A 24,317-nucleotide genomic window follows, 5' to 3' on the forward strand; every position below is an offset into this window, starting at 1 on the left:
AGGCTGTCCAGGGTCTTGGGAGGCAACAGTCTTGATGGATGGGGACAGAAATTAGAACCTCAAGGGCAGATTGTACAACCTCTTAAAGGAGGTTTAGAAGAAGGCAGTGGGGGGCACGTAGAGGGAGCACCAGGCATGAAGAGAATAAGGAGGAGCTGGCAGGGTGGAGGGAGCGTGCCCACCAGCTCTGCATAAGTACAGACCAAGATATGCCATTGGTGTAGAATGAAGGGTCTTGGCTTCATACACACCTGGACTCTACCATCGACTAGCTGCATGGCTTTGGGCAAGTGATTTATCTTTCCTGAGTTTTATTTTCTCCTGTGGAAAATGGGAGTAATGACAGACACCTTTCAGGATTACAGTGATGATTATACGAGGTGGTGTGTATGAAGCGATGGACGCAGCATTTGGCACTCTGTGGCCATGGCAGACAGAGTGGTGGGTGCTCCATGGCGGTCTGCTGCGTGAAGACATGAATAGGACACTTCCCACCTGTGTGCATGGCAAAGCCGTCTTCCCAACAACAGGGCTTGGACTGGAACCTTGCGGCCAGGCAAGGCTGAGCTTATCATGCCTTTTCACAGGGTGGAAGCAGAGGCCCAGGGTGGTGACAGTCACTCGCCCAAGGCTACCCAGCCGGCGTATGGAGTGGGCACCGGCTCTCCTGCCTCCCAGGACAGGGGTCCCTTGGCCAGTACGTGCTGGACAGCTCCCCATCTGGGCGGAGGCCTGAGCTCTTCCTCCCGACTGGCTGCCCTGCTCCTTGGGGTCAGTCATGGGCTTGGACCTGTGCTGACATCCCAGCTGAATGTGGCGGCAGAGGCAGGCGGGGGTCTCTCTGTCCATTTCCTCTTAATACTACCTTTGGTGTTCACTCATGAAATATTCATCCTGTCCCCTCAGTGAGAAGCTCATACAAGGCTCCCAATGTCATAAATATGGATGAAAATGATTAGTCATTGTTATTTCTCCCACTAGCCAGTCCTCTCCCGCGGTACATCTCCTGTTCTGGTCTGAGCACAAGTGGGACTGAATTGAGGGTGTTAACCTAGAACTCTTATAAAGGTGCCTTGTGTTTTATGGTTCATCATGCAAAGCACCGCTATAACCATTGTGCGTGTTTTATCACGGCAACAAATTCATGGAGGAAAGAGGGTGAGTCTACCCATTTTGCAGATGAGAAAACATAGGTCAAGAGAGATCAAGGTCAAAATAAAGGTCACATGACTAATCAGGAGCCAAACCTGTTACTGAAAAAACACTAATAATAACTATTATTTTTGGACTCCTAATGAAATATTCTCTGGGAAACTGAGTGTTTCTCTGGGAACTGAGCGTTCACATAAAACTTTGTTTTATGTGAATAAACCATAGCACCATCTTTCATGTAAATAAATAATAGCATCATTTACTTTATGGTTTGTAAAGAGTTTTCATTCCTATTTTTTTACTGGGCCTCATGAAGTGAAAGTGAAAGTTAGTCTCACAGTGCGGTCCAATTCTTTGAGATCCCATGGACTGTTGCCCGCCAGGCTCCTTTGTCCATGAAATTTTTCAGGCTAGACTACTGGAGTGGGTTGCCATTTCCTTCTCCAGGGGATATTCCCAACCCAGGGATCAAACCGGGTCTCCTGCGTTACAGGCAGATTCTTTACAAACTGAGCCACTAGGGAAGCCCACTGGTCCTCGTGAGGCAGGCTTAATTTATTCTCATTTGACAAAGCTCACACAATGAGTCAGTGGCAGAGCTGGCCTTAAACCATTATGTCCCAAAGTGGATTCCAAGAAATCCTAGTCCTAAAACATGCTCTATGGAAAATATTTTGTGGTCAAGTAAGTTTGGGGAACTCTGAGAACCATATCCCCCTTTGGGGAATTCTCCACACCCTTTGGCCACTTAACGGCTCTGGGAGTCTTTGTAGGAGAGACTTGTTTAGTTAGGGTTCACCCAGCTTCTCTCCACCTTATTTGACCACGCATCCTGTATTTCACAGAACACCTATTAACGTGCGACAGAAATGCTGCTCCAGAGAAGTGTGTCTGTATGATCCCTCTTCGGCCGTATTTTCTGAGGCAATGAGTTTGGAACAGGGCTGGGAGGGCAGGGCAGGGAGGTGAGGACAGGGTAGAAAGAACACTTGTAGGGCCCACTGGAACTGAAACCTTCCTCTGACCCTTCCATCTGTTTCTTCTCTTTCCTGTACTCCTAGGACTGTGAGTTTCAGATAATTCACTCAAGGTGGGTATCGGCAGTCCAGCTTACATCTGGGGTGGGATCAGAGGGGCTACCTGACTGCCTGAGTGGGGGTCCATGGACAGCACAATGTGGGGAGATATGAGAAAGGGAAGTCTATGGCCATGCAGAGAGATCCACATGGGTATATATATATAGCAGGCTCTTGGTCATGTCTGCCCTTGATGGTGAAGGAGCTCCCCAAGGCAGAGTGGGAGTAAGAAGTCCAGGGTTTGGAACCTATGGTTGCTGGGGGGAAGGATGGGGGTAAGGGATGGTTAAGGATTTGGGGATGGACATGTACACTCTGCTATATTTAAATTGGATAACCAAGGTCCTACTGTAGAGCACAGGGAACTCTGCTCAAAGTTACGTGGCAGCCTGGATGGGCCAGGAGTTTGGGGGGGTTAATGGATACATGTACATGTATGGCTGAGTCCCTTTGCTGTCCACTTGAAAATATCACAACATTGTTTGCTAATTGGTTATGCCTGCTAAGTCACCATAGTCATGTCCAACTCTTTGAGACCCTATGGTCTGTAGCCTGCTAGGCTCCTCTGTCCATGGGATTCTCCAGGCAAGAATACCAGAGTAGGTTGCCATGCCCTCCTCCAGAGGCTCTTCCTGACCCAAGGATCAAATCCGTGTCTCTTATGTCTTCTGCACTGGCAGGAGGCTTCTTTACTCCAATACAAAATAAAAAGTAAAAAAAAAAAAAAAACCACAAAAATTAAAAAAAACAGGGTTTGAACCTTAGCTGCGTGCTTTTGGTAGATAACTAATCTCTCTGAGCCTCGCTAACCTCATCTTCACAATGGAGGAAACACCGCCCAGCCTGTGACGGCATGAAAACTAAACGGTGTGTGTCCTAGGTGCCTCCCGAGCACCAGAACTTGCAGGCTAGCTCCCTCTCACCTCTCCCACTCTCCCCAAGTTCCCCCAGTATCCAGAACAAATGGCTTCTCCCACCTCTAAGCTGCAAGAGCATCTCACCTGCCCACCCCTCTAGTTCTCCCGTCACCCTGCCTTCCGCTAGCTCACTGTCTCCCCACTGGACGCAAAACTCCCGGGGGCCGCAGCCATCTCTACCAGTGCCCCACCTGTCTCCCTCAGGCCAGCTCCCAACTGCCAAAACTCCCGGGGGCTGCAGCCATCTCTACCAGTGCCCCGCCTGTCTCCCTCAGGCCAGCTCCCAACCGCCAGCACCCACCACCCTTCTCCTGAGGTCTTTCTCTCCATCTGCAAAGGCCACTCGACACAAGTGCGGGGGAGCGAACACCCCAACCTGAACGCCCTCAGTTACTGACCAGACTGCTGTATAGACACCCCAATCTTTGGGTGGCCTGACTGTGAGGCGCGGCTTCTGCAGCACTTCCCAGAGCCTCCCACTGGGATGAGGCTTCCACTGCCCCCCTATTTAAGGCCCGATAGTACCCCCAGCGTGGGACACCTTCGCTTTCTCATGTCAACTCCCTATCATCTTTCTGGCACTTCCTGCACCTCTTGGACGAGTCTGTGCTTAGCATCTGCTTCTGAGGGAACCTGAGCTAAGACAAGGGCATCCTCCATGGGTTTTGCATTGCCACGTCCCCCCACCCCACCCCTCACCAGCACCAGGCACACGGTGGGTGCCTGAAAGGTAAATCTCTGACTCAGACGCACAGGAGCCGTAAGCGCCAGCTCTTGGAGTGCATGTTCTACCTCGGGCTGGCTGAGGGGGGCGCCCGAGGACCCAGGGCAGGAGGGCTGCTCTTTTCATACTTCTGGACAGCCCCATCCTCTCTGTACCTGCCCTACCTGACTCCCTGGTCAAACCCTGGCGGGCGCAGAGGACCCATAGTCCAGCCAGCACCCTTCCTCAACGAGAGAACGGCTTGGTGTCGGTGTTTTGAGACCCTTTCCTGAGTAATGGTTGAGAAGTACCTCTCTTGTACTAAGAATAGTGGTTATTCCTGGTGCGTTTGACTCGGAGGTTGGGGGGAGTACCACCTCGCTCTATTTATCCCACAGTCTGTACGCAGTTACTGAAACTGTCACCGTGTCCTATATTCCACAGGCCATTATGTGTATTTCAAACCATTATATAAATGGACTTGATTTGGTACTTCTGAATGTCATTAAACTCCTCCCATACCAGTAACAACACAGTTACCATAGAAACAAATACATTTGAGGAGGGAAGGCATAGGGAAGAAAGCAGATGGATTGGGGAGGGGGTGGGAAACGCACCCACCAATGACTATTTCCAGAACGCAGGGCCCGGCCGTGTGACACAGCCACTCCGAGGAGATGGGGTGAGCGCCTTCAGGTTTTTATTGACTCTCCTTTGATAAAAGGTCTGGATAATTCATCTCAGCCTGAACCTGCTCATTCCGGTACACAGCTCTAAAACTTTATGGCACCGCAGGCCATTAAGCACTCTCATTTATTCAGACTCTCCCACCCTGGGGAGGGAAGTAGAGGCGGGGGTCTTGGCATTCAGTGATGAAAGCTTTGAGGCTGGCTGAGGCTGGCTGGATGGGGAAGGGGAGGCAGACAGAGGAAAGCGGAGCTTGCCTGGGCAGAGTTGACACAGTGTGAGACCCTGGGATTTTGGCCAGTGGCTGCTAACGGTCACCCGGTTAATTGTCCTCAGTGTAGTCAGAATGACAAAACTGTGGACTCTTGGGGTTGAAGGGGTGTTTTCTATTTGAAACTCCTTTATAAGAGCCTAGCTGAGGGGCTACCCGTGGCCTTGGTAGGTAGTGAGTTTCCTGTCTTTGGAGGGATTCAAGTGTAGGTTGCAAGGGCCTCTGATAATAAAGTTTGCTCCCAGGGCTCAGCTCAGATTATCACTGTCTTCAGGAGGCTGTCTTGGCCCTGCTCACTTGGCCTGCAGTTGGACTGGGTTCCTCTTCTCTGTTCCCAAGGCTCTGTACACACCTGGCTGCAGCCAGTATGCCAGCGTGTTGTGATCGCTGTGCTGTCCTCTGGGGCAGGGACTATGTCTTTACGTGCCAAGGGCCAGGCACAGTCACAGACACAGAGTCAGTCAGCTGGTGAGCGAGTGAGCGCACGGCAGCACAGTGTTGACAAGTATTTACATACATTGGTACTTGGTGGGGATATTGAGCCATCAGGAGAGAGTGTGGACTAGATAACCTTGGGTCCCTTCTGGCCTCAAGATTCTTTGATGGTATGGTTCTAAACCTGCTCTGACTATGCCTAAATTTCAGTCTCCCAAGCCACAGTGCTTAACCCTTAAGCATACTAACCACAAGGCTGAAAAACAAAACAAAACAAAACAACCACAAAATCACCTTGACATGAAATATGTCTAAGCTCCCCCAGTGGAGGACAAAGTTCCTAAAGTCAGAAGCTGTGTCCAGCCCCTGGAGCTCCTGCACCCAACACAGTACTGGGCTCACAGGGGTGCATTTCATGTCTGTATCAAAGGACCTACTTCCTTTCCTTTTCTCCAGAGGTTCTTGCTTCTTGTCCCTTTCAAAACACTGCCCTAAACCCATTTTCAGCATGCGGACCTCCCTGTTGGACCCGCTCAGTCAGTCACACCCACACTTCAAGGACTCAGCACAGTGAGATGGGGAAGTGGCTGGAAGTGGGTCAGAAGTCTGGCTTCAATCCTTTGCTGTGCTCTGGGCAAGCCTATCACTCTCTTGGATCTCAGCTTCCCCTTCTCCAGGTGATTTCTGATGTTTCTTCTAGGAGTTTGTGATTGTCCAGCCGCCTGGTTCCAGCAGCTTGGGAGCCACTGCCCAGGGGCAGAGAAGATCATTGTGGTTACTATTCTTCCAATGTCTACTGTGTGCAAACTTGATGCCAGGCTCCCGGGAGGTAATGGAGACCTGCTGCTGCTGCTGCTGCTGCTGCTGCTAAGTCGCTTCAGTCATGTCCGACTCTGTGGGACCCCATAGATGGCAGCCCATCAGGCTCCCCCGTCCCTGGGAGTCTCAAGGCAAGAACACTGGAGTGGGTTGCCATTTCCTTCTCCAATGCATGAAAGTGAAAAGTGAAAGTGAAGTTGCTCAGTCGTGTCCGACTCTTAGCCACCCCACGGACTGCAGCCCACCAGGCTCCTCCATCCATGGGATTTTCCAGGCAAGAGTACTGGAGTGGGGTGCCATTGCCTAGGAGAACTTAAAGACTGAGAGGGGAAATAGGTCTGAGCTAAATAACTGCTAAATGAACTTCTGGGTACAGACTTAGCTAAGCCCTTGGAAGGAAAGGAATATAAGAGCATGGAACACAGGAAGTTGGTCTAGACTAGGGAGGGGTGGGTCTGAGGAGGCTTCACTGTAGAAGCGATATTTCAGCTGAGATCTAAAAGATGAGCAGGAGCCACTATGGGAAGGGTCTGGGGATGGGGTGTGGGCATGTGCGGTCCGTATCCCAAGAGGAGGGACCAGTATAGACAAAGGCTCTATGGCAGATGGGAGCATGCCCTGTTGGAGGAGCAGAAAGAAGACTCATGTGACTGGAGTTTTACAGAGCGTTACAGGGGCAAGATGGAGCCAAAAAGGTCAGTAGAAACCAGATCCCATAGGGTCTTATAAAACATGCTGAGGATTTGGGTATTTTTCCTAATGGTGATAGAAAGCTACTGGAATATTTTCAAGAGTAATGTGCCATTTTCAGATTTGCATTTTGAAATACTGTTCTGGCTGAAGTGTGAAAAATGAACTGGGAGGGAAGGGGCTGGGCTTGATGGACCCAAGAAGCCAGTTAGGAGAGCGAACATGCAGCCCAGGTCGGGGAGGGTGGTGATGGGTGAGGGCAGTGGCTGTCAGACGGACAGAGGTGGATGGGTTCAAGAGACATTCAGGAGGCAACATTTCTAGGTCTTTGTAAGAACTGGAGAGAAAAGCGAGCGAAAAGAAGTCCGAGAAGGAGTTTGGCAGGGTCTGTGGTCGAGGTGGCCCCCAGCTTGCTTTAGCCAAGCAGGTCTCTTGGTAGGAATGGTGGCTGGAGGAACAGGCCTGGGAAAAAGCTCCGAAATCCACCGTCGGATCAAGGCAGGAGAATGAAAATGGACGACCCATGTTCCAAGGCGCCGAGCAAATTAAATAACAATCATAAAGCACCCTGGAAATCTGAGTTTTGCCATAAATAATCAACAGGGACGTTATACAAATAATCGGCTTTGCAGCCCAGTAGAAGAAAACACATCAGTAAGAAAAATGAAATAAGAAAAAAATGCACCCCCAAAGCCCCAGCTAACAAAATGACAGTATTAGCCAGCACCCCAGGGGCTCTGGCAGGCAGTGAAGAGACTGTCTCAGGAAAATGACTGTGGGCCCTGGCACTAGAAGTAAAGAACCTGCCTGTCAGTGTAGAAGATAGGAGACGTGAGATCTGTCCCTGGGTGGGGAAGATCCCTGGGAGGAAGGCATGGCAACCCACTCCAGATTTCTTGCCTAGAGAATCCCCATGGACAGAGGAGCCTGGAGGGCTAGAGTCCATGAGGTCACAGGAGTCAGACACAACTTGGTGACTAAACCACCACCGCAGGGAGGATGAAAGCAGCCGGGAGGCATACCTGCTTCCCATAACTGAGTGAGAAGCAGAGGGTGCCTGTGCTTCTGAAGATCCCGGACTCTGCCCTCCACCACATACGTAGCCTGGGCAGATGGGAGCCTCACGGGCAGGTCCACCTCGGCCTCAAAGGGACACCCGAGCAGGGAGGCCAGGCTCCACTGCCTCAGACATCCTTTTCCTGCTTCCCCCTCCATTCCCCCTCATTTCCCACTGCTAATCTATGGCCCGGTAGCCTTTTCTGGTTCTGTAGAAAGAAAGGGTCTTCCCTGGCCTGTGTCCCCCTCTCCGCCTTTCCTGACTCTCCCACATCAGGCTGACAGTCTCCTGTGTCCCGCCCCTTCCACCTTCTCTGTATTTTCAAGCCAAAGCCTTAGGGGCGTCCCCTCTGACTGTGGCCTCAGCCCCCTCTTTCTGCATTCTAAGAGCACTGGACTTGACGTCAGCAGACCTGGGTTGTGGTCCTGCCTCTTCCAGCAACTTCCTACTGACCCCGGGCCTCCCTGAGTGAGTGGGCTGCACTGTAGTTCCTGGGGTGGTTCAAGGTTCTAACACAGAGGAGGACTGGGCTTTCTGAGAGGCAGGCAGAGCCCCTCGTCTGACACCATGGTAGAGCTTCCTATTCTGCCCGTGGATAGGGTCCACCCTGGGCGAGCAATGTGCATGGAGCTGGAGAGTGGTTCTGGGCTCTCCAGGAGAAGTGGGTCATGGGGGAAGGATGGGAAGAGAGAAGGGAATGGTGTGTGTGTGTGTGTGTGTGAGTGATGTGAGAGCAATTCCCCTGCAGCTCTGATGGGAAATACCTGCCTAGCGATGCCCTAGATGAGAAGATGGTCCATCAGTAGGAGGGGTGAGGAAGGAGGGCAGCTGGCTACAGGACAGACACATCCCTGGCAGCCTCACCTCCTAGCCCTTTTCTCTGCTGATCTGCGTGGATCCTGGCTTCCCAAGAGGGACTGTAGTGTTGGCCTTGGAGGAGAGGCAGAGAGGTAAGTCATGGGGAATTGCTGGGGACCTGAAGACTGGTGCTCTGTGTCAGAGTGTTCTATCTACTGAGCTCCGTCTCCAGATTCCCCTTACACCCGTGGGTAGCTTTCTGGATTCCTCCATTGTCACTCATGGCACTAATTGTTTTTGTTGTTTAGTTGCTCAGTCGTGTCTGACTCTTTGTGATTCCATGGACTGTAGCCTTCCAGGCTCCTCTGTCCATGCAATCTCCCAGACAGGAATACCGGAATAGGTTGCCTGCTGCTGCTAAGTCGCTTCAGTCGTGTCTGACTCTGTGCGACCCCATAGATGGCAGCCCACCAGGCTCCCCCGTCTCTGGGATTCTCCAGGCAAGAATACTGGAGTGGGTTGTCATTTCCTTCTCCAATGCATGAATGTAGGTTGCCATTTGCTTCTAAATGGGATCTTCCTGACCCAAGGATCAAACTCATGTCTCCTGCATTGGCAGGTGGATTCTTTACCACTGAGCCACCTGGGAAGCCCACAAACTAATTACTTAATTTCAAAATGGTTAGTCTCTAATGTGTGAGACACTGGGCTAAGGTCCAGGGACTGGCAAGGAAAGCAGGATCCTTGCCTTTCTGAAGCTAACTCTTATGTGGGACAATGTAATAAATAATCATCAATTAGGGTAAGTACCACCAAGTAAACAGGCTGGTTGTCACAATGGAGCTCAATGGTGGGGGAAGGGGAGAATCTCACTTAGGTAAGGTGGTCCGGCAGGGTCTCTTTGGAGGTGACAGGAACCCTGAGATGCGACTGTGTTTTTTATCCGGAGCTCGAGAGGGCAGGGACTATAGCTTATTTACTTTTTCCCCCTTGGCCACACTGCCTGGCATGTGGGATCTTAGTTCTCAGACCAGGGAGCGAAGCCATGCCCCCTGCAGTGGAAGCACAGAGTCTTAACCACTGGATCGCCAGGGAAATCTCGTCTTCTTTACTTTTGAAGCTTCAGAGCTTAGAACAGTGGCTGGCACTTATTATGAAAAATTGGTATTATTTTTATGGTGCGTGTTCATTGACTGTTTGATGAATAAATAAATGATCTCCTTCCAGCAGTTCCTACTTAAAGCACCATGTACTTAATCACATGAAGACAATTATGTCAAACAAACGTGACAGTCTCATGCCTAGTCTGTCTTTATTTGCTCCTTTCTTGTTGGCCTTTCATTGATTTTTGTCCATATTTCCACTTGATGCCTCAGATACGTTGAGCACAAACAGGAAAGAACACAGACACACACACACAGACACACACACAGACACACACACACATTTTACCGACCACTTTCATTCCTGCAAATGCTGCAGATTCTACCCGAGAAGCTATTACATGCTCCCAAATAGAGCAAACCTCTCATTAACTATCACATGCCTCCTTAAATGATCTTTGAATAGTGTTTTCTTTTTTATTGCTTTGTGTAGTTTAACGGCACCAATTGCGATTACTCTAGCTTATGATAAACCCCAGATCTATAAAGCTCCTGTTCATTCATTATTTTTCTCTTGCTCCTTCTCAAGCTGTTATTTTTTGGGGGGAATGTAGCAAGGAGGGGAGAGTGGAGGGAAAAGAAAATAAAAAGATACAAAAAGTAACACGGAAACAAATGAAATAGGGGACCACTTCTTCCTGGGTGACAGACATTCTATTAGATACTGTTAAACAGAACAAATATACCTCAATGCAGCACAAGTAGGTCTTGCTTACTTATTCTAAATGGCAAATATAATGATCACCATCTTATCTTTAATAGAAGAAGCAGCTAATTGTTCCAGTATCTCACTAATTTCAACATCTGGGTGAAAAAAAATTATAATTTTTAAAAACTATTGTACCAAGTGTTCAATTTATAGCAAGGTGTGTAGGGTAGTGTGGACAGAGATGTCTGCTTCTTGATCTATGTCATAGCTGCTATTCCAGTTCAATTATTAATATGTGGAAGTTATAATCATTTTGACTATTGGTACAAGATAATTATAAACCATAAAACAGCTCCCCATGCTTGCTGGTGCTTCTTTGTTATGTGCAGACGTGTTGGGGTTTGAGCATGTGAGCTTTGAAAGAGAAAAAAATATGTAATATGGCACTTGGGGTAGCTAGACTGGTTGGAGTGGGAGCAGAGAGACATCTGCCTCCTTTCCAGGCCCCTCCCTCTTCCCCTCCTCATGCCTCTCACCCCTCCAGGGCCAAAGCCCACCGACCTCCAGCATCTCCCCTTCGGCCCCACCGACTCACCCACCTCCTATCCTGTCTCCTCTTTGTTAGCTGAGATTTGTAACTCCTCATACAGGGTGGTTTAACTTGCTTGCCACCCCCTCATCTCCTTGTTTACCTAGAAGCAGCAGCAGCTACTGCGTGTGGGCATGAATGTGCACTGGGGCATTTGGGAGAGCCGAGAAGCACAGGCAGTGAGGAAGGCAGAGATGGGGGGCAAGGTGCTCTGCTACTTCCCGGCCATTGCTGATGCCTCTGTTGCCTCCTGCTTGATTCTCAGTTCATCTTTACTAGGGGGAGGGTATAAATGGGGCTAAAGCACCTAGAATCACTCATTCCCAGCCAAGTGGATCACAATCTGTTGAAAGGAATAACCCATTTTTGTGGCTTGTGTGTGTTTGAAAGGAGGCTCAAAGAGAAGGGGCATTGTTTTGGCATCTTACTTTTTTTAACAAGAAAAACCTATTTAAAATGCCATCTGGGAGATAGTGAACGACAGAGGAGCCTGGAGTGCTGCAGTCCACAGGGTCACATAGAATCAGAAACAACCGAGTGACTGAACAACAAAAAGGATTTCCCTGGTGGTCTAGTGGCTAAGAATCCATCTTCCAATGCAGGGGACATGGATTCCATACCTGTTTGGGGAACTAGGATCCCACATGGATACTAGAGAAGCCCACTGGTCACAACGAGATCTCCTGCATGTATCAACAAAGGTACCGTGTGCCGAAGCCAAGACCCGACCCAGCCAAACTAAAGACGTAAAGACTGTTAAAATGCCATCTTATGACCAGTGCAAGGTTGATGCATGAAGCAGGGCACTCAAAGCCAGTGCTCTGGGACAACCCAGAGGGATGGGGTGGGGAGGGGGGTGGGAGGGGGGTTCAGGATGGTGAGACACATGTACATCCATGGCTGATTCATGTCGATGTATGGCAAAAACCACCACAATATTGTAAAGTAATTATCCTCCAATTAAAATAAAATAATTTTAAAATGCTGTCTTAGTTTAGTTGTTGCACAAAGTAAGGCTAGCCATTCTTAGAAGTAATCAGATCCTAGTCTTGCTCCCAAGTCCTCTTCTAGTCCCCTTTCTTCCCCTCTGCTTTACTTGAACAATGTCTAAAGAGCTATTAAGGGTGCATTTGTTTTTCTTACCATTTCCCTAAGCTCTGGTTCAGGGTATTACCATTGTATCTCTCTTAACAGCAAATGTATTTAAGCTTCTTTTTAAGAAGACAGGCTTCCCAGGTGACGCTAGTGGTAAAAGACCCACCTACCAATGCAGGAGACATAAGACATGTGGGTTTGATCTCTGGGTTGGGAAAATCCCCTGGAGAAGGACATGGCAACCCACTCCAGTATTTTTGCCTGGAGAATCCCATGGACAGAGGAGCCTGGCAGGCTACAGTCCATGGGGTCCCACAGAGTCAGACACCACTGAAGAGGCTTAGCATGCACGCACACACGCACATAAGGAGAGACACCAGAGCATTCTCTCTCTGTCTCTGCCGTGGGATGACTCAGTGGGAAGGCTGCTGTTTGCACACCACAAAGAGAGCTCTCACCAGAACCTGACCATGCTGGCACTTTGATCTTGGATTTCCAGTCTCTAGAACTGCGAGAATATAAATTTCTGTGTTTAAGCCACTCAGTCTGTGGTATTTTGTTATAGCAGCCCGAGCCACTTATGAAAAGTGGGAGGAGTCGAATCATGTTCATCATCCTTTGTGATATGATTCTTTACAGGCCCCAAGATCTGGAGTCAGTATCCTTCTATTGGGGTCAGACACTTGGAACCTGAGCTTTCAAATCCATCCCAGCTCGTGACTTTTTTGGTTCCCCCATTCCCTGGGAGCCTCATTTTAGCTTCTCTAATGAGCATTGCCAGCAAGCGAATGTGTATATTCAGCACCATGGACAGAGCCATGCTGTCAGTTCCCACAAATGAGAAGTTACTGCCTTGCACACTCAAGAAGGTGGTGGTGGGAAGGGAGGGCTGAGCTGAGAGAAAAGTCAGGAAGGAAGACTGACTGGCAGGATGCAGAAAATGCAGCCTCAGTCCTGGCTGTGCTCAGCCATGGGGCTCCTACAAATAAGAAGTAGCTTCTTGATGCTGTTGCCTTATACAGGCAGGCAGTGAAACCGGGTGATATTCTTTGTGCTTAATTGCACTGATCTAACTGTTGTCAAACTGTCACCATGATGGGTCCTGGCAACAAAGCTCTAGCTGGTGAGGCATTAGGTCTGGGGAGCATGTGGGAGTGTGGTGTCATGGTCTAGAGGCTTGGAGGAGAGCCAGCTGAGGAGCTTAGGAAGAGGGCGCTGGAGCTATGCTGTGGTCTAAGTTTGGGGCTAGAGTTGGTACAGGTGCACTATCTTTTCTATGCCTGGAATGGGAATGAGGCTACAGGGGGCGCTGGGCCTTGGGAAGGGAGGGGCCCGGCTCACGGCAATCTGGGCTAGTGAGAAGCCAGGGCTTCATTTGTCTGACTTTAGTGAATAAATGGCATCCCCAGCCATTGTTTATCTACTTTTGAATCCTGACAAACAATCTGTGGCATCTGATGGAGAGGGTTATTAGCTGCACGGAGACAGATGGCTGGGGATGAGGGGATTGGCTCTTTATTGCAGCGGGCCCAGGAGTGACAGCACCCCTCTCATGCTGCAGCCTCCACATCAATGCCAATACCTTCTTCACCCCACCACCTCCTGCCTTCTGTGGCCCAGTCAAGCGTCCGAAGAAAGACCCAGTGCTAGAGGAAGACAGAATGGCCTATGAGTAAGAGGGAGAGCTAGGGCTGAAGGAGTTGGAAAAGAGGGCAGGTTTTTGAGTGGAAATCCTTTGAGAATAAAGAGCTCTGCCTTATTCTTCCTTAGTATCCTCCCAAGTCCCCTGTGAGGCGCCGTTAATTCAATTAGCATTCAAGAAATATGAATGTTAAGGAGAAAGGCCATCAGGTCTGGATTAGAAAAGATAACAGAAGCAGATTTAGTTGGGCCAGGTGGGTAGGTGAGGGACAAAGGGAAGGGAAGAGACAGGAAGAGAAGGAGGGGACCTAAAGGGAGGAAGGAAGAGTATGTAGGAAAAAATGCTCATAAATCAGCACACAATGTTTCTTCCCTACATTGCTATCTGAACGGCTTCATGGAAATCAGCCTCATCGGTCTGCTGTCCTTTCTGAGAAGCCCCAGGGTCTTTTTCCTGCTGCCACAGCCGTAGGCAGAGCTTCCTCCCTCCCCATCACCCCTGAGAAGGCAGGTTCCCACTGACCTTCATTCATTCTCCGGAACTTGTCCTTGGCCATGTAGCCCAGCACCAGACAGCATCCTCTTTTCTGGAGGCCCAGCTCTGGAAGAAAAGCAGAAGTGGGTGAGCTTGGAACGGGTCAGGGGTCAGTGAAGGTCCTTTTGCAAGAGATGTGAAGCTTGTTGCTCTTATAAAAGGGTTACTTATTCAACAAACATTTAGAAAGCACTTGGTCCAGGCATGATTTTTTTCAAAACTTTCATCAGGTTTATTTCTAGGATTTTCATAACTTTAAGATGTCGTGAATGTGATTTGTATTTATTTATTTATCAGTGTATAGTTACTTTACAATGTTCTGTTAGTTCTGCTGTATAGCAAACTAAATCAGCTATACTTATACATATATCCTCTCTCTCTTTTTTCTTTTTTTCAGATTTCCTTCCCATTTAGGTCATCACAGAACATTGAGCAGAATTCTCTGTGCTAAACAGTTGGTTCTCATTAGTTATCTATTTTATACAGTCCAGGCATAACTTAAGGCCAATAATTCGCTTATTTGATCTTTGCAACAACTCTTTGAGGTATCACTATGATATACTCTATGATTTACCACTGTTATCCCCATTTTTATATTATATCCTCATTTATGAGCATATTAGGTAGGTGGTCTTAGATGAAAGAGCTGGTAGGTGGCAGAACCAAGAGTTTGAACAGAGGCAGCCTGACTCTGAACAAGAGGCAGAGTCCACAGTCATAACCTTTACTCTCTAGGTTAATGAGTCCCCAGGCTTGAAAGGGGTATGCCCAGATTACATCGGGACTGTGGTAAAGCCAGAGAAGAGGCAGAGTCCAGCCAGTGGTGTCCAGGATGGAACAGCACAACCAGACACAGTGGAGAATTTAGGGGAAGACACAAGGGCCAAGGGGCTTCCCAGGTGGTGCTAGTGGTAAAGAACATGCCTGCCAAAGCGGGAGACATAAGAGAGGCAGGTTCAATCCCTGGGTCGGGAAGATCCACTGGAGGAGGGCATGGCAACCCACTCCGGTATTCTTGCCTGGAGAATCCCATGGACGGAGGAGCCTGGTGGGCTACAGTTCAGGGGATCACAAAGTGCTGGACACGACTGAAGTGACTTACTACACATAGTATACAGGAGTCAAGGTGTAGGTAGAAAGAGTCTACTTTTGGGAGAGAGTGAATGTCTGGGACTGAGGATCCCTGTTCATCCTTACATTCAGGCACAATTCAGCATTGTCATCAGACACTTAGGAGCGTAGACTCAGCATGGAGCACAGGGGTGGGGATGGCTAAGAAACATAAGGCATAGACTCGGGTCCCACAAGACTTTGACCCAATAAAACAACAAGTTAGAACAATGATTCCAGGTACCAAATGCAAGAGACCAATTTTCCCGCACGACGATATTCTGAAAATCAGTGTCCATTGTGTATAAGCCCTGGACTGGAGTACCTTGGTTAACCAGTCAAGATTTCCTCTCCGGTATCTATCCTTTGCCCTAACTGTGGTGCAGTGGTAAAGAATCTGCCTGTCTATTTAGGAGACTCAAGAGACATGTGTTCGATCCCTGGATCCAGAAGATCCCCTGAAGTAGGAAATGGCAGCCCACTCCGGTATTCTTGCCTAGAGAATCCCATGGACAGAAGAGCCTGGCGGGCTACATTCCATGGGGCTGCAGAGTCAGACATGACTGAGTGTGCACACACATCTGTCCTTTACTCCTGATTCGTCATCAGCACTTGTGGGTTCTGAAACAGGTTTCTCTTTGGATTCCCCACAGCCACTGCACGAGGGAGGCAGATCAGTTATTACTATTCACACTATGCAGATGAGAAAACTGACGTTCAAAAATGTTAAGTGACTTCCCATGATTATTGTAGCCTCCCCACCCCCACCTCTTTGCTTTGACATCATACAGATGTGGCAGCTGCCATGAACTGGGAAAACGGATAAGGGGTATGATTTCCAGAGGCCGGGATGGGACTGCAACTCCTCCCAGGCTTTGTCAGCTTCCCAGGTGCCTGGCTACTCCCTCCATCAGTTTCTTAGAGAAGGAGGGTGCCACGGAGGGTTATGTCACAGCATCTTCTTCCCCTACGCTTGGTGATACTCTGAGCCCTGGCCAGTTGGCATCTAGACTGCCAGAGCGTATAGAGGCTGGGCTCCTTCTCCTCCAGCCCTCCCCCCACCTCTTGTGGTCCAGGCCCAGCCTCTCAGAGCAGCAGGATGAAAGGGCTGGAGAGACACAGATAAGTCAAGCTCAGGGGCTCCTGCCCCAGAGGAAAACAAAGCATGGTGGGTGGTGGTGGAATGCCATGGCCCAGGGAGGTCATGGGCTTTGATCTCTTGATTCTTTAAAGGGGTTTATTGACTATCAGTAAAGAGCAGAGAAGCAGATCTGAGCATGCCTTTTCCAAAGGCACTCACTTCTCTTCCTTTCTCTCCACGCTCGCTCGTCTGAAGGCACAGCCAAAACGCCCTCACTTCAAACAGCCTTACATCTCAGGCGCCCAAATTGACGATGTTAAGTTCCCTCATCCAAGGCCTCGGCCCTTTCTTCAGGGGCTCCTGCTCTGTCGAAAGCCATGCGGATCAAAGCCCCTTTGATGTTTACTTACTATATTTGTGGATCCTTTCTAACAACCACCTTCAAGAGGCAGGAATGCAGCCTGCCAGGAGGAGGGGCTGCGGAAGCTCTAGCTGTGAGGCGGCTCTGAGCCCCAGCAAACAAGCCTCTAGCCCAGGACCCTACTGAAACCTCAACATGCTGACGACATTCAGAGGTAACCAGCCCATTATAATTGCACGCGTACTGTTCATCATGAGAACGACACAATTGCTGATGACTCCTATTATATGTTCCACTGACTTCCTATGCTCATCTGAAGTACATCAGTAGTGGCTCCTAATGGAAAGGGAGCTTGGGTTTGGGTTCTTGCATTGAGCCCAGAAACAAACTCTGGCAGAAGAGTGTGGGCAGAAGATTCTGGGTGTATTTCGGCCAGTGTTCCTGCATGGCTTCCTGGACCATCCCCTCAACTCTCAGGGAAATGGAGGGGCATGGTCCTCCTACAGATCTAGAGACTGTAGATCACCTGCTGACTTTGAGTTGACTGTCTCTGCCACGCCAACCCACCCTGTCCTATGTCACGTAATATGCCACCAGGGGTATTGCCCGATGAAAGAGGCTGTATGTACACACGGTTATTATAAGTAAGATTCTCATGGACCATGTATGATTTTTGCAAATGAGCAGGAAAAGACTTTCTTTTTTGTATTAAAAAAACCTGATTAATAAAAGAAATGGAGGCTGAAGCAATTTCTCAATGTATTTGGCTCATTTAATTTGACACGTGTGGGTTAGTCTTAATTATTTAGGCATCTATATTACAAGGCACTAATAAGCACACTGCAGAAATTTATTAAGTGAGAGAGGGCTCTCTGACTAAGTCTTTACTGAAAAGTGGGGAGAAGCCACTGGGATCTTTGCAAGAATGAGCAGGTTGGGGGATTAAATACATGAGAATGAGTTGGTTATCCATATATGAAAATTGAGGATGTTCTTGGGAGAAACTTGCAGAGGTAAATTAGAGGTCCTTGGTGCTACATGAAGAAGCAGGTCAGGGCCCAGGTGTGATTCCAGGAGAATCTGGAAACACAGGTGTGGTCAAAGATAGTGACCAGAGAGAAACATGCAGGGCGCAGGAACCAACAGCTTACAATTCCAACAAGCCAGATCAACCAGGCTATTAGTGGAGAGATGATGGAATGTGATAGAAGAGGTATCGTTCACACTGTGAGCTGGGTCAGCCACCAGACGGCCACCTTCTTTGTCGGGTGGTGTGGGACTGATGGTGGAGTCAGATCCCAGATGCCCATTTTATTTATTTATTTTTAAGACTTTTTTGTTTGTTTTTGATGTGGACCATTTTTGAAGGCTTTGTTGAATTTGTTATGATATTGCTTCTGTTTTATGTTTTGGTTTCTTGGCCTCAAGGTATATGGGACCTTAGATCCCCAACAAGGGATCGAACCACATTCCCTGCATCGGAAGGTGACGTCTTAGGCACTGGACCACCAGAGAAGTCCTCCAGATGTGCATTTCAAAACAGCAAGATGCTGAGGTCTTCTCCATGTAGACTTTGGGGCTGCAGGTTTTGGCTAAGCACTAATCAGTAGCAGAAGCACCAGATGCACTGAATGGGCCCACGGAAAAAGACTGATGTGAATGGAGTCATCCTGGCTTGAAGGGCAGTTCAGTGCAAAGAAGGCCAGGGTCACCTGCCTATGAAGGTGTGGAGGGTGCTGTCTCAGGAGAACAAAGAGTTAGGAGACACTGCTACACAGGGAGAGGCTTCCCCAGTGCCTCAGCAGTAAAGAATCCGCCTGCAATGCAGGAGCCGCAGGAGACATGGGTTCAATCCCTGGGTCAGGAAGAGACCCTGGAGGAGGGCATGGGAACCCCCTCCGCTATTCTTGCCTGGAGAATCCCATGGACAGAGGAGTCTGGAGGGCTACAATCCAAGGGGTCACAACGAGTTGGACATGACTAAAGTGACTTTGATGCACACACCCTACATAAGGAAGCACTGCCTGAGAAGGGGTATATTTCTTAGGAAGAAGGCCAGGTTGCACCCCAGGAACTCCCAGCCTTTAGCCTGTGAGCCACAGAAGGGTGGGGATAGTGTCTTCTTAGGCTCAGGGTCCGTGGTCTGAAGCACAGTGCTTGGCACATGGTGAGCGATCAGGAAAAGTCTGATTTAGTGAAAGAGATGACTGAGAAATAATGGGCAGTGACCCAGGCCAGAGAGAATGGGTCAGATGGGCTTGACCGAGCCACAGTGGATTAGGTCAGGTGAGGACGGCCTGGAGTGAATGCACGCTGTAATTCATGGAATAGGAGTCTGGGAAATGTGCAGTTTCCTCTCGGGAGGTATAAAAAAAGATGGCTTCATAAAAGGAATGGTTTTCCTTCAGTTTCTGAGGGTGAGGATGGGACTTTTTCTAGCCTGAGGATTCCTTTATTCTTCCTAGTAATCCTGATATTGTGGAGATACTACTTCACATTTGTGGGACACTTATTTTTTCACGACACTGTCATACTCACTGTCTTATTGGGTGTTCACAGTAGCTCCGTGAGGCAGGCAAGGCAGAAGTGATTGCCTCCATTTTGGTTTCAGAACTGGCTCAGAGAAGTAAAATGGCAATTCAAGGCCAAAGCACAGTCTAGCCTGGCCAGTGCTCAGGCTGGAATCCAGGTCTGATTTCTGGTTTAATTCCTAGGGTGTGTGCTATGATCCCAGGGCTAGCCGATGCTGTGAATCAAGACAGACACTGAGGGACTTCTCTGGTGGTCCAGTGGGAAAGAATCCACCTTCCAATGCAGGGACACGGGTTTGATCCCTGGTTAGGGAACTAGGTTCCCACATACCTCAGGGCCACTAAACCTGAATGACACAACTGCTGAGCCCACGTGCCTCAATGAAAGATCATGCATTCCATAGTGAAGAGCCTGTAGGGCGCAGCTAAGAGCTGACGCAGCCAAATAAATAAAACAAATAAATATTTTAAAAAAGACAGACATAGAAGTGTCAGCAGAGATCAGCGGTCCTGTGGGATCACGGAGTGAACTTGGTTTCCCTAAACCTGATGCTGAAGTCCTGACTGCAATATCTCAGTGAAAGTGAAAGTCACTCAGTTGTGTCCGACTCCTTGTGACCCCATGGACTATATAGTCCATGGAATTCTCCAGGCCAGAATACTGGAGTGGTAGCCTTTCCCTTCTACAGGGGATCTTCCTGACCCAGGGATTGAACCCAGGTCTCCCGTATTGCAGGCAGATTCTTTACCAGCTGAGTCACCAGGGAAGCCCAAGAATATTGGAGTGGGTAGCCTACCCCTGCTCCATCGGATCTTCCGGACCCAGGAATAGAACCAGGGTCTCCTACATTGCAGGTGGCTTCTTTACCAGCTGACCTATCAGGGAAGCCCGCAGCATCTCATACTGTGTCTTTATTTGGAGATAGAGCCTTGACCAAGGTAATCAAGTTAAAATGATCACTAGGGGGACTCTAATCCAATATGGGGCTTCTCAGGTAGAGCAGTGGTAAAGAGCCAACTGTCAATCAAGAGACACAGGTTGGATCCCTGGGTTGGGAAGATTCCCTGGGGAAGGAAATGGCAACTCACTTCAGTATTCTTGTCTGAAAATTCCCATGGACAGAGGAGCCTGGCCAATTACAGACCATGGGTTTGCAAGAGTCGGACACAGCTGAGTGATAGAGCACACATGCACGTAATCCAATATGACTGGTGTCCTCATAAACGGGAAATTGGGGACAGACACTCACACGGGGACAATGCCATGTGAACATGGAGAAGGTTGTTGATAAGCCACAAGGGAGGCCTAGAACAGAGCCATTCCTCAGGCCCTTGGAAGGAACCAACCCTGCCAGTGTCTTTTGTGGACTCCTGGCCTCCAGAACTGGTGGTGGGGGTGGTGTAGTCGCTAAGTCGTGTCTGACTCTTGCGACCCATGGACTGTAACCTGTCAGGGTCCTCTGTCCATGGGATTTTCCAGGCAAGAATACTGGAGTGGATTGCCATTTCTTTCTCCAGGGGATTTTCCCGACCCAGGAATTGGACCCAGGTCTCCTGCATCGCAAGCAGATTCTTTACCGACTGAGTTATGAGAGAAGCCCTCCAGAGCTGGTAGGCATCACCTTTTTTAATGTTTAAGTCATCCAGTTGGTGGCCCTTTGTCACAGCAGCCCTAGCAAGCTAATATAGACAGGAAGAGGGGAGGAACCAGTCTTCTCTGTGGCCTGGCTATTTCTGTTGGTCAAGACTCTTTGACCTCTGTCCCTTAGTCATGGGGGGCGAAGGGGGCAGCATCCCATGACCACTCAGAAGGCTCCTGAGAGGCACCAGCCGACTAGAGAGCAGTCAGAGGGGCTGCTAAGATGGGACAGTGGGGGTGGTGGGCACGAGAGATGATGGGAAAGAGGGAAGGTGGGGAGGGAGGGCTGGCTATGTGTCTTCTAAATTTTCATTTATTTATTTAGTTATTTCCAGCTGTGCTGGGTCTTCGCTGCTGCTCGGGCTTTTCTCCAGCTGCAGAGAGCAGGGGCTACTCTCTAGCTGTGGTCCATGGGCTTCTCATTGTGGCGGCTCCTCTTATTTCAGAGCACGGGCTTTAGGGTGCACAGGCTTCAGCAGTTGCAGCTCCTGAGCTCTAGAGTGTGGGTTCAATAGTTGTGGAGCACGGGCTTAGTTGCTCTGAGGCACAGGGGATCTTCTGGGACTAGGGATTGAATGCATGCTTCCTGCATTGGCAGGTGGATCCTTTAGCACTGAGCTCCCAGGAAAGCCACTAGCTATGTGCCTTGACATCAACCCAGAATGCCTTGAGCATTCCTGCTGTCAGTGTGTGGATGACATTTGCCCAAAGAGTGCTCGCTTGGTGCCCTAGCCAGAAATGAATGGGCTGTGAAGTAATCACAGGTAGAGCTGGTGACAGTGGATGGGTGCCAGGTCTTGCTTCCTCACCTGAGGCTATCTGAGGCATTTGGAAGCCCACCTGTTCCTGCCCTGCCCAGTCACCATGGTCCAGGGACACTTGCTGAGAACTATCCCTTCACGTTTGCTGTTGTTCAGTTGCTAAGTCATGTCCAACTCTTTGCTACTCCATGGACTGCAGCATGCCAGGCTTCCCTGTCCTTCACCATCTCCCAGAGTTTGCTCAAACACATGTCCATTGAGTGGGTAATGCCAACCAACAACCTCAACCTCTGTCGTCTCTTTATCCTGCTGCCCTCCTGCCCTTTCCCAGCACTGGCATCCATTTATTACCTGAAGCTATTAGATGGAGCATGTCCCTAGGAGCCTACTGAACAAGAAATAGAGTGTGGTGGGCAGGCAGTTTGGTGTGGCTGTAGCGAAGATTTTGGGAGTGGAGAAAGTGAGGCAGGAGACAGAGCCAGGGACGAGATTCTGGGGGACCTGGTGAGCCTTGCCTTGGAGTCTGTATTTTTTCTACAGAGTGCTTAGCAGAAGACAGGCCAGACTTGCATCTTCTAACGGTCATTTTAGCATGGATGCAGATGACGACTGGGAGAAGGCAAGCCCAGATGCGGAAGAGCAGCTGTGTGACCACTGCAACCCACCTAGCAAGAGGCGATGGGTGGATATGTTCCCCCTCTTCTTGCTCTCCCAGGACAGCCCGAGACGAGAAAGCAGGTGAAAGGACCCTGGGCTTCTCAGGGGGACGTTCGCAGCCTCCACACCCCCACCACCTTGACATGGGAGAGCAGAGCAGGGGCTGAAAATAGATCCCCAGATGGTTCCCGAGAGCAGATGGCAAAGACGTCAGCTGGACCTGGCAGGAGTCACGCAGAGCACCTGGGGGCAGTGGGGCCGCGTGGACTGCAAAGCCACCAGCGCCAGCCGGAGCCTTGCTTCAGCCCTGAACAGTCCCCAGGACTTCTTTGGGCTTTAGTTTTCTCATTTACAAAATGTGGATACTGATCGTAAGGCCCTCCTCACTTGGTTGATATGCAAATCCAATGAGACAGCACTTGGTGTAAAGGACCTCGAATAAACCACTGATGAGGGTGAAATTGAAACAGAACATCAGACTGCAGTCTAGAGGTGATCAAATCTTCCCGTCTTCCTTTTTTTTTTTTTTTTTTTTAAACAGATGCCAAAGGGGTGACTCAGGGAGTGATATGCCCTGTCCAGGGTGACTCAATGAGCTGTGAGGTGGCATCTCTGAAGATCAGTGTGGCAGTGACAAGTCAGCGGGGCTGGAGGAGTGAAGCGAGGCGGGAAGACCAGCCAGGGGTGTCGCAGGCGAGGTCAGGGACCACAGGTGCCTGAAACAGAGAGTAAGTGGCAACTCAAGAGATGTTTCTCGGCCCAGACAGTAGGCTAAGGGTCAGAGAGGCTCAAGCAGGGGAACAGGAAGACCCCACAGGGTCTTCAGTGGGGAGATTGGAGGGAGCGAGGGGTGTGTGTCAGGAGCGATCGACAAAGGAAGCTGATTATGGATGACAAAGGTGCATTACGGATTTCCTGTATTTGAAAGATCCCCAAGTAGACAGGTCCTGGAAGATCACATGAGCATGAGTTCAGATCTGAAGAAACACATCTTAAAGCAACTTCACTGCCTTGGAGAGCGAATATCGTGGTCTATAGACCAATTCACGTGATGACAATTTACACACAAAGCAGGAGGGTGATGCAGGCAGCCACCCGTGTCATCAGGTGATGATGATATGATGCTGCCACCACCCGTCCACCACCAGCGCGCACTCACAAACTGGCAGCTACAAAACCCAACCCACAGGACTCCCTGGTGGTCCAGTGGTTAAGAACCTGCTTTGCAATGCAGGGGATGCGGGCTCGATCCCTGGTCAAGGAACGAAGATCCCACAGGCTGTGGAGCAACTAAGCCTGTACACAACAACTGCTGAAGCCCACATGCTCTCAAGACCGTGTGCCATAACTGCAGAGTGTGTGCCCCGCAAGAAAAGATCCCACATGATGTAACAAAGGTCGAAGATCAGCGTGCTGCAACCAAGACCCAACACAGTCAAATTAAATCAATATTTTAAACATTTAACCCCAAACACTTGAGAGGCATGATGCTCAAGACAGAAATACATAACACAAGCTTCCTCCCAATGGGATTACAATCTGGCTGGTTATGTAAGGCAGGGGTCCCCAACCTCCAGGATCTAATGCCTGGTGATCTGAGGTGGAGCTGATTTGATAATAATAGAAATAAAGAGCACAGTACATGTAATGCACTTGAATCATCCTGAAACCAACCCCTCCAGCCCCCTGACCCATGGAAAAATTGTCTTCCATGAAACTGGTCCTTCATGCCAAAAATGCTGGGGACCACTGATGTAGGTAGGACATCAGTTCAGTTCAGTTCAGTCGCTCAGTCGTGTCCGACTCTTTGCGACCCCATGAATCGCAGCACGCCAGGCCTCCCTGTCCATCACCAACTCCCGGAGTTCACTCAGACTCACGTCCATCAAGTCAGTGATGT

The 24,317-nt window shown here is 49.5% G+C and overlaps 1 protein-coding gene across 3 annotated transcripts in view; it reads right to left on the reverse strand.

Moving 5' to 3' along the window:
* KIRREL3 (kirre like nephrin family adhesion molecule 3) overlaps window positions 1-24,317 on the reverse strand; it is a 607,178-nt gene that overhangs the window by 114,927 nt on the left and 467,934 nt on the right. For all 3 annotated transcript variants that reach the window (XM_044943559.2, XM_006057706.4, XM_025286398.3), the window contains exon 2: window positions 14,266-14,343. In XM_044943559.2, the coding sequence (XP_044799494.1) occupies window positions 14,266-14,343 (78 nt within the window). The remainder of the gene's footprint in view (window positions 1-14,265; window positions 14,344-24,317) is intronic.

The sequence above is a fragment of the Bubalus bubalis genome, chromosome 5 (assembly GCF_019923935.1).
Source record: "Bubalus bubalis isolate 160015118507 breed Murrah chromosome 5, NDDB_SH_1, whole genome shotgun sequence".
Classification (NCBI taxonomy): domain Eukaryota; kingdom Metazoa; phylum Chordata; class Mammalia; order Artiodactyla; family Bovidae; genus Bubalus; species Bubalus bubalis.